This window comes from Seriola aureovittata, chromosome 9 (genome assembly GCF_021018895.1).
Source record: "Seriola aureovittata isolate HTS-2021-v1 ecotype China chromosome 9, ASM2101889v1, whole genome shotgun sequence".
NCBI lineage: Eukaryota > Metazoa > Chordata > Actinopteri > Carangiformes > Carangidae > Seriola > Seriola aureovittata.
This window is the reverse complement of record NC_079372.1, coordinates 18,312,764-18,322,867: the sequence shown is the minus strand read 5'-3', so window position 1 is coordinate 18,322,867 and position 10,104 is coordinate 18,312,764. Positions and strand designations below refer to the sequence as shown.

At 41.5% G+C, this 10,104-nt stretch overlaps 2 protein-coding genes across 3 annotated transcripts in view; both read left to right on the top strand.

The window, feature by feature from the left end:
• The first annotated feature begins 4,928 nt into the window (after window positions 1-4,928).
• Window positions 4,929-9,491, top strand: LOC130175417 (E3 ubiquitin/ISG15 ligase TRIM25-like). The gene is made up of 4 exons (XM_056385888.1): window positions 4,929-5,716; window positions 6,517-6,656; window positions 7,336-7,503; window positions 7,747-9,491. The coding sequence occupies exons 1-4, from the start codon at window positions 5,096-5,098 to the stop codon at window positions 8,453-8,455; spliced, it is 1,638 nt and encodes a 545-aa protein (XP_056241863.1). The 5' UTR covers window positions 4,929-5,095; the 3' UTR covers window positions 8,456-9,491.
• A 338-nt stretch (window positions 9,492-9,829) lies between these two features.
• Window positions 9,830-10,104, top strand: part of chchd6a (coiled-coil-helix-coiled-coil-helix domain containing 6a) — a 79,205-nt gene continuing 78,930 nt past the window's right edge. For both annotated transcript variants that reach the window (XM_056385890.1, XM_056385889.1), the window contains exon 1: window positions 9,830-10,028. In XM_056385890.1, the coding sequence (XP_056241865.1) occupies window positions 9,945-10,028 (84 nt within the window). In that variant the 5' untranslated portion in view covers window positions 9,830-9,944. The remainder of the gene's footprint in view (window positions 10,029-10,104) is intronic.

Sequence of the window (10,104 nt, the reverse complement as noted above, 5' to 3'; positions counted from 1 at the left end):
GCTCTAAAGGCTGTGGTAAATGGCATGTCTGTTATGGGATGCCTGCTCATTAAGAGGCTGTGTTGGATGTGGTTCATCACCCCGGGCCTCATTCATACCCATTCCCATTGTGCTGGTCCCCTGGAAAGGTTGCACAATACAAAGGCTGTATAAGCCGAGGCTGCGCAGTTGATGTCCTGCACACTGGCCATCTCTATGCAGAAATTTGACTTCAGGATGCCAAATGCATGTTCTATTATGATACGCCCACCATTCAACTTCTTATTGCAGTTTATTGCCTGGCTGTCAGGTGCCCATTATCTCTCTTGTTGTTTGACGTGCGTGCCCTCTGGGACAAGGGATCTTCTTCCAGAGCATGTACAACTGCTGCAAGGCAGAAAGCTCTGGCATCATGCCAGCTGCCAGTGCGCCCCACAGTGATGTGACAGAACCGCCTCTGGCTGTCACAAAAGCCAGTCAAGGTGATGGAATACAAATTTTTCCTGTTCAGATGAGCAATAGAGTTCTCAAAGTGGGGCCTTGAGCTTGAACTCTACAGCACAAACAGTTCTGGGGACACCAGCTCTTTGAAACCCTAACTTAGATATGTATAGGGCTTCCCCCGCAGGTCAGGTCATGTAATGCACCGTATGGGTGTTGACTAGGGCACAAAACTAATGCAGATTCATCAGTGTAGATTTCTTTATGTTAAACCTAACTACAACATATTTTGCTTTCCTGTGAACTCCAGTAGACCGGGCCAAGAGCGGCTATAACGTCCTGGGTAGTAAAGGCAAGAGAAAAGGTTATTAATAACATGGTAACATTTTCATATTTATGCTACGTAGCCACTGTATGCCATACACACCTCCACTTGTGCTTTAGAAAGCCTGAAATAAGCACTCAGCTCAGACTGTAGGATGACATCCTCAATGAAGCGGAGAATTTTAGGAACAATCCTACAGAAGGGGAAACACAAACTTTGTCCTTACCAGCACATGTTGTACTGGTAATATCAGTTTGAATTGATTGCATGTAGTTTCTGTAATGCCACAACTGCTCTGAACAAATCAAATGTAATGATATGATCGTAACACAAAAGAAAGTAGGACAAAACAAATATTTCCCGCTCCTGAAAGTAGACAGGTCAAAACAAAAGGAAGTATGTGATCATGTGAAAGCATTGGTTACATGTGCTACAAAAAAGGAGGAGAAAAAAAAGAGATTAGCCATGTTGTGAACGTTGCGTCAATGTATGGGAAGTCTACGTCTGATGTGCTAAAACCAAGAAGGAAGTTGCAAAAAGCAAGAACGGAACATTCCAGGGACCTTAAGGAACACATGCAAAAATATTTTATTTTAATTTTTTTATTTTATTTTATTTATTTTATATAGATATAATATATTTTATATTTTTATTTTTTCATGAATGTGTTGAGTTCAGCAGTTGCCTCTCACTGCAGGACAGGGAAAGCGTTGTGCTTGTGAATGGAAGTGAAAATTAGAGTGTGCAACAGAGAATAGTTGAGATATATATGTGGGTAAACTGGGAATATCAATGTATTAGACCTGATGAAATAAAAAAAAAAAATATTGAAAAAAAAACAAAACTGCTGCGTAGGGAAAAAACTGTTCAAGTTTAAAAATAGCACTATAGTTGTAACTTCATGGTTTATTTCATTCTAACTGACAAAACATTATTGTTCTGCAAAGGCAGCAGGAAGTCATTTTTAGTCTCATTATCACCGTGAAAAGTTTCTCAATGAATAGTTTTCGTTGATGCACCTGTGGAACATAAATGAAGGCTGCAGGTTCGCATGTGTTAAACACACTGTTATATGTGAGGCATTTTACAAATCACACTAACAACTAATAATAATAACATAATAGCGTTTGGTGATTGACATAAAGATCCATCCATCTCTGATAACGTTCACGTTTTGATGTAAAGGTAAGGATATGGTGGGGGTGGGGGTCAGCTCCTATATAAGATGACCCCCCTCAATGAAATGTTTGTTCTCTGGCTCCTCCTATACAGCTTGTGTGTACATTAATCAAAACATGTGACTTTATAACCTTAAACCTCAGTTGAACCAGGTTTGTAGCAGGTCTAAGTTAAACCTCAGTTACAGTGACCTCTGCTGGAGGTTCAATGATCTCCACTGGATGCAGCAGCTGGTTCAGACTAAACCACTGAAAGACTTTGACCCAGACAGAACAGGATCAAAGCCATCTTAAATCTTAAAGTGCAGCTAAGCTATTGACCGAGCAACAGCCCCTGAGGTCCAATTATATTATTAATAAAAAACATATTTATCATAAAAATATTAACAAATACACAAGCAAACAGCGCAGCAGCACCGAACCAAATACATGTGATGATGTGTTTTGAGGGTATGTATGTCAGATAATAACAGAATTACTCAAACACAATGTTGTCCTGGTAATTAAACTAATTAAACTACACTGCAGGAAATGTACTTTGGGAATATTATCACATGACATATTATATATGTTTCGTGTAAGGCAGGTCTATTCAACTATGTTGTTCAGGCTGCCACATATCCTGAAAGCAAAGGGCCGTAGCTTTTCCCTGAGCTATTCTCATCATGTACGTAGACTTGACCCAACATGCCACTATGTTTTCAAAAGTTTGGTTTTGTCACATTGTAAAGGCAGCCTAATCATTATCGAAGAAAGAAAATAAATAGGCCTTCTTTAAGTAATCAGTCCAAGTGGTTAATTAGATTTTCTGTGCAACACAAGCTGTGAGTTTTCTACAACACATCATGTCAGCTGTCCGACTGTCTACGTCACAGCATTTAATAAGTGGCAAAAAGAGGCAGCAGAGGAGAGCAAAGAGAACGCGAAAGTTCAAGATGAACTGAACTCGCCTTTGCACTTGATGCAACACAAACACAAATTGTAGTTGAAAGTTTGGAACATTTCAGCAGCAGAAACGGCTGTTACTGTGTGGGACCGTTTACCAAGAAGGCTGCTGCATTATTACAGCCTCTCTGTGGTTTGGGAGGATTTATTGTAGAATATTTATTTGTTTTTCAACGATTGATCGTGGGCGGGTCGGACTTGATTGACAGGATGGAGTTCGCCTGTGGGCGACCAGCTGTATGAGGAAACTGGAACGACGCAGAATGCAATCCTGAAAAACCACACGTGAGCGCGAAGAAAACGTGACCAATCGTTAACTGATGTTTGTTTTCACATTTTAATTCGGTGTCAGCATCAAAGACCTGGGTTTGTGCGTGTCTTTGATCCGTATTGTTTTTCATGCTACTGCAATAAAAAAAATAAATGAATAAATAAATTCTCTTTTCACTTATGGGGTATTGAGTTTAGATTGACGACGGAAAAAATAAATGATTTTAACTTCAGACTGCCACATAAGAAAATGTGAAAAAAGTGGTGTGAATACTTTCTGAGTCCTATTTTTAATTTTTTTTTTATCTTTGATTCAGCTATTACCTGTTTCATTTTGTTGCTAATGAATCCTGGGTCTTTTAGTGATGGATTGATTGATTTATTTCCAAACTCTTGTGTCATCCCCCTTTTCACCAATCAATTGACAGTTTGTAATTTCAAAAAACTTACTTGCCTTTGCTTGAGGTTTCAATCAGTCAACTAGCAAGCACTCAATTTATTCAGGTCATGATGGAACCTCAACGGTTTTGTGCCAATTTAGCAAACTGATGATGAAAACCATGTGAGTTCACAGTAAGAGGAGCATGAGTTGTAATTGTTTTGTCATCTGCTCTATCCAACATCAAAAAAAGAATTCTCAAGCTGAGTTTTATAATTTGATTATTAATTTTTTTTTAACAGGTTTCATGTGTGTGTGTTTCCTCTACCTGGAACAGTACTCACAGACAGACAGAGAGCAGTGAAGCAGATCAGCGATGACTCATTTACAACTTTGCGTTGGCTAATTTAATGATGGAAAACCCGTGAAGCCTATCAATGACACAGCCATTATAATAAATACTGTTTGACTGTTAAGTGTGGAGTTTTTGTTGCATGTTTCAACAACCTGAAGAAAGAGGAGCCAAACTGTCAGATAATCACAGTCACAACTTAAATGCTTCAATATTCTCATGAGCCCCTGTGAGTTATGTCAAACAAGGACTTAGGACAGAGGACCTGCAGTCACTGGTTATTTTGGAAACAGCTGGAGCCATCACTTTCAAATGGTTGGATGGCTAATTTTAGAAAACACTTTTCACCTTTACTGACCTTCACCTTCACCCCACTTCACTTTATATTGGTCTAGGTGACATTAATACCTCTATACTGGAAACCTCTCTTGAATGCACCCTTGATGAAAACACAGGCTACAACACAGCAACACTGAAGGAGGTGGAAGTGATGAGGTTCTTCCCCTGTTTGTGTTTACAGTCAACATGAGACGTTTGCGCATGTGATTTTTACTGTGTACAGTACCAGGTTCCCCCATTTGTGTACATCCAAGCACATACAGCAACGCACTCGTACACTTATACACTCACAGTGAACCAAACAGTGATGGATAAAACGTTTGAATCTCTTTTGAGATTGACCACTATGCATTTCTTATGTTCTTTGAAGTTTTATACACCTCATTGGCTGCGGAATTGAAACCAATTGAAGAACCAATTGAAGAAAAACTGAGTACACTGTGTGTGTGTATTTGTGTACAGCTTTTTCTTGCATAAAGTTAGATTTGTGTTCTGTGAGTTTCAGGTCTATGACTCCTGAGGTCGTGTGTATAATAGTGTCATGTGGAGCATATATTTACCATCAACAGCAGCCCTGATGGTGGTGTAAATTCTTGGCAGCAGACGGGCCTCTTGGAAAGGAATGTTGTCTTGCACACATTCGCGGATACACCTACCATTGAGATAAATAGTTAAGGGCCGTTGACTTCCTTGTTTGTTCTGTATATTACCTGTTGTCACTGCAGAGTCACCTGCAGCCTTGCCAGGTGGCAAGACCAGACAAAATACCAGAGACAGTAATACGATAAAGGGTGGATGTGAGGTGAGATGAGCAGATATTTTTGACAAGAGGCGTGATAAGAAAAGAGAAATAACAAAAGAAGACTCCAACCTCATCACCTCCCATCATGTCTTTGTCCAAGCCAGAGGAGCTGCTTGCTTACGAGCTGAGTTGCCCCATCTGCCTCCAGCTCTACTCTGATCCGGTGGTTCTACCCTGTGGGCACAACTACTGTCTAGCCTGCATCTGCAAGACCGCTGTCACCCAAGGCGGCACGACGGTTCCATGTTGCCCAGAGTGTCGTGAGGAATATCAGGGTCTGGACTCCCTGAAGAGAAACTTCAAACTCTGCAGCATCATCGAGGGTTACCGAGCCACCGCTGCGCATCTGCGCGGGCTTCCTGACGCCAAGCCTGGGAGGATGGAGGTTTTCTGCGACCAATGTATAGACGAACAGTCGCCGGCTGTGAAGACCTGCCTGAAGTGCGAGGTGTCGCTGTGCGCCAGGCACCTCCAGAGACACCACGAGAAGGAGTCGTTCAAGGCGCACGCTGTGGTGGAGCCTCTGAATGAGATGGGAGTGAAGGGCTGCACCGTCCACCAGCGTTTGTTTGAGTACTTTTGCTCCAGTGACATGACCTTGCTGTGCGGCACATGCTTGATAGAAGGTCATCACCAGAACCACGATGTTCTCACCTTCGTCGTAGCCGAAGAAGAGATGAGGCGGGCGCTGGAGAGCCGCAACAAGGTAGTTATTGTTTGATCCCGTTGACATTTACCTGAGCAGTGATATTGTTGTCATGACGGTATAACAGGATTTTGCAAACATCAACAAAAAGTGGAATTGGTGCTGAAGTGAAAGACAGGGTGAGATTTTATTTCATGGATCAAAGTCCTGTATAATTTCTGTGGTAGTAATTGTAATTAAATTATAGATAATTACATGAAATAGTCACAATGTGAAAGTTGTACAGGCAAGCACACAGTTTGACAAACCTGGAGAACAACACTAATGAATGAATGTTTACTTGTGTTCAGTCAAACTTTTCTCTCAAGGGAAGTCCTATTTTTTGGCTTAAATTAGCAATAAATACATTATTCTTCTCAGGAAACGTTTCACTATCATTCTGAAACAATCAACCTGTAAAATGAGCCATTACCAAACAGAGCACTTCAGAGAGTGCAGGTTGTTGAGGCTATGCTTTGTGCCAGTGGGAAACAACAATGATAAAGGTCAAATATTTGAAGCTTGAATAAAGGGACTGGCAGCTATGTGGCTCGCTGGCATTGTTCTGCAATGCAAAAAACATGTCTGACCGGCAACAGCATGTGTAATGAAGCCAGCAGGGTTGGCGTGAGTTGCCAAATCCAGGCCAGTGATTAAAATATTTTGATGACACCTGTGTTGACAGTCACATGTAATCTTAACATATATCACCTGATATGAAAATATGCTTTTGTTTGTTACAAGACACTCACATCCAGTTATTCCAGATTTTCTTCCTACAGAGATAAAGACACAGAAGCCTTAAATGCACATGTTCGCAGGTGGTTTGCTGCAGGCTGCAGATGACCGAGAGTCTCCTACAGAAGACGGCAGAGGAGCAGGGAGCCTCTGAAGCTGTGGGAGACAAACTGATCAACAAGGCTGTCACTCTCATGGACGGTATAGCTGCACTCGTGGACAGGTAACAGACTGCGCGTGTGCTGGTGTTGATCATTCTCGTGGCGTCCTCGAGCGCTTCCACTAATGTATTCAAAGATGCATTTTTAAAAGCTCTGAAAACATGTTCTCAGTCAGTGTCTGACCTTGTGTTCACATGAGGGGTTTGCCTGTGCAGTTTTTTCTCTGTACTCCTCTCACTGCTTTGAAGTCAGACTGATGACAGCTGTGGGGTTGTTTACTGATGTTTCAGGGCCACTGTTAATCAAATCCAATCAAACCACATCCACACAGTCCTGGTGAAGCAGAATAGCAAATGTTAGAGTGTTAAACTCCTATTAAATAATATGTAAGGAAGTCTTTTTCCAGCTTATTTAGTCATACATCTTCATGTTTTTATATCATGTTTTCAGGGTCTAAATGTATAACTGGAACTTTCATCCCATCACCTAGTTGACTATAGAATCTGTGGACAATAGCACTATTTCTAACTGAGGATGATTAGAAATAGTGCTATGCACCAGGGTGAATGATGTATAACATCTCCTTCTGTCATGTTTGTATGTAATTTCAATAGTATCCTAAAAATAGTAACGCACACCTTGTATTTAAATTAGTAAGATCATGCACTATATTAGGTTTTTGACTGAAAAATCTCCAACCTCCAACCACCTATTGATGTGTTATTATTGTGCTGTGTTCAGGTACAGGGAGCGTCTGATTGTGCTTCTGGAGGAGGAGAGAGGCCAGCGCAGAAAAAGCTGGCAGCTCGGACTGAGCGCACTGGAAGAGCAGCAGCAGCAGTTAATGAAGGTCCAGCAAAGTGCCACAGAGGCACTCAATGAGACTGACACGTGCATCTTCATACACAGGTACAACAGAACCAGACATTCAGTCAGTCAGTCAGTCAGTCAGTCAGGGACATTCCAGATTACAGGGCTGGCCCGGCTGTTGCGTTCCAGTCTAAAAATAGATAGAAATAGAAAAGTGTTTTATACAAACAGTATGAGCTGATAAGTCTTTAAGCCTATTTAAGTAAAGACAGGTGATGCCAAGCATAAGCAGGGAACCACATAGCAGCATTGTGACCCAATGGAATTCCCTCTGCTCTGTAGGTTCATGCAGATTGACCATAAGATGAGAGAAGTTGTCGAAGACACCAGTCCATCCATGATCCCCTCGAAGGCGCCGCTCAACACCAGGCGTGTCCACACAGGCCTCAAAACCCAAGACTTCTGCTCAGAAATGACCTCCTTCCTGGATTCTCTTCACCTCCTCCTCAACCCCCTGGATCTCACCTTCAACATCTGCACCGCCCACCCCAGCTTGATAGTGTCCAATGATCTGCGCACAGTCAAGTACAGCTCCACCAAGCAGGCATATGCGGAGCACCCAGAGCGTTTTACAAGCGCACCTCAGGTTATGTGCAGTCAGGGTTTCTCATGTGGCGAGCATGTATGGGTGGTAGAGGTGGGGGCCAACAGCATGTGGTCACTGGGCGTGTGTTACAAGACCATCCCTCGCCGTGGCGACCACAGTCGCCTGGGGCACAACTCTGTGTCCTGGCGATTGCAGTGGAAAAACGGCAAGCTGACAGTGTGCCAGTCCTCCTGTAATGTGGCTCTGGGGGACATGACCCATCCTCCGCTGAAGATTGAGGTAGCGCTGGACTATGAGGGGGGGACGTTAACGTTCCATAGCATCAAAGGGCGTAGGGAGCACCTCCATACCTTCAGGGCTGTGTTTAGGGAGCCGGTTTACCCAGCATTCAGTATTCATTCAAACAAACCAGAGTCCTGGATCACACTGCACAGTGGGATGTGAACGCAACTGTTTTTGTTTAATATTTCCCAATAGGGCTGCACAATTAATCAAAATATAATCTAAATCACAATATGGCTAAGTGCAATATCCAAATGGCAGGAGATACAAAAATTCACAGGAGCTGCAATTGCAAAAAGGCAAAATGTGTCACATTGCATTGTGAGCAACATAAGCATTGTGGTGCAACAGACACGCCCCAGCCTACAAATCATATTCTCCAGATGTTAAAGGAACATGTTTATTTGGTACAAGACCAAACAAAAAATCACATCATCATCATTTTAAAATGTTCTTTTCAGTGAAAATGAAATGCAAAAATCACCATTCCAACTGAAATCGCATATCATCAATCGCATATCACAATCGCAATATCTGCCAAAAATAATTGCAATATTTTTTTTTTTGCATAAAGTCAAGCCCTACTTCCCAAGCATAGAATTAATTGATGTGTTCCTCTATGTAACTATGATTGGTCTTTGTACTTTACTGGTTTCTCAAAAGTCTGCATGGAAATACAGTGAAAAGTACAGATGTTGCACTTTTGTGTCATTGCAGTGGAAATGTGACTTCCCCTTCTCAGATAAAAGCTTGGGAATGTAATTGGCTACCACACATAAAATCACACAAATCAACCATGCCATGCGCCATCTCATAAAGCCATGCTATTATACAAAGGTGTGTATTTACTGTCTAGCATGACTGTATTAAGGTAATGGATTAATCACATGAGATCATTTATTATTCATGATCAGGGTGATTTTTGTGGAGGATATAGCTCAGTACAAGTGTTCCATAAATTAATTAGCTTTTTGGGATTTTCTTTAGTCATTCTTCAGTCCTTCTGGTGTGCTATTTGGCATGTTTCAATTATGTCTATTTAAAGTTAACTAAATGTCTCTTGATTATTGTGTGTTTTGCCTTTTATTTTCTTTATATACAGTAAACAGTAAAATGTACACAAACTTCACTGTGAACACAGGCTGAATATACGAGACATGTTTGTGTTTATGCTTCAAATAAACTCTGAGGATTATGATGTTTGTGTCTCAAAATGTCTGTGTATCTATAATAATGTGTATATATATGACAATACGGTGCATGTGGTGTGTGATTGGCTCTTGAAAGTTCATTCATGCAAGATGTAGTGTGTGACACTGGGGTTGCCAGGTTGGGATGTAAATAGGTAACTAACGGTGATTCAGCGGTTTATATTTTACCTAACTGCACGTATAAGACACACGCAGATAAATTGTTTTATGAATAATCTTATTTAAGTTATTTGCTCCATCTTACTAATATACAAATAGCAAACTATGGTCTGGGTTTTACACCTATCTATGAGAGCGGGGGATGATCTAAAAAGAATCTGGCAACCCATATCCCATCTGTCACAAATTCTGTCATTGGGCAGGACACTAACATTATTTGATGTTAGTAGGATTATTCCACATAAGACAATTAGCAACGCCGTCACGGGACACCAGAAGGAATGGGCTCAGGGGAGAGTACGACCAGAAAAGTCTCTTTCGGTGTCGACGACGAGGACAGAGTCAGGATTCTTCGTGGAGTCAAGGTAATGCTAGTTTAGCTAGCGTTTGATAAGCCATGCTAACGTTACTTTAATGTCACGCCTAGCGCTAACTAGCAGT

Bases quoted from the DNA above. Each gene is read 5' to 3' on its own strand.
- LOC130175417 (XM_056385888.1), top strand. From the start codon at position 5,096: ATGTCTTTGTCCAAGCCAGAGGAGCTGCTTGCTTACGAGCTGAGTTGC. The intron at 5,717-6,516 runs GTAGTTATTGTT...ACATGTTCGCAG, and splicing joins CGCTGGAGAGCCGCAACAAG to GTGGTTTGCTGCAGGCTGCA. The intron at 6,657-7,335 runs GTAACAGACTGC...TGCTGTGTTCAG, and splicing joins ATAGCTGCACTCGTGGACAG to GTACAGGGAGCGTCTGATTG.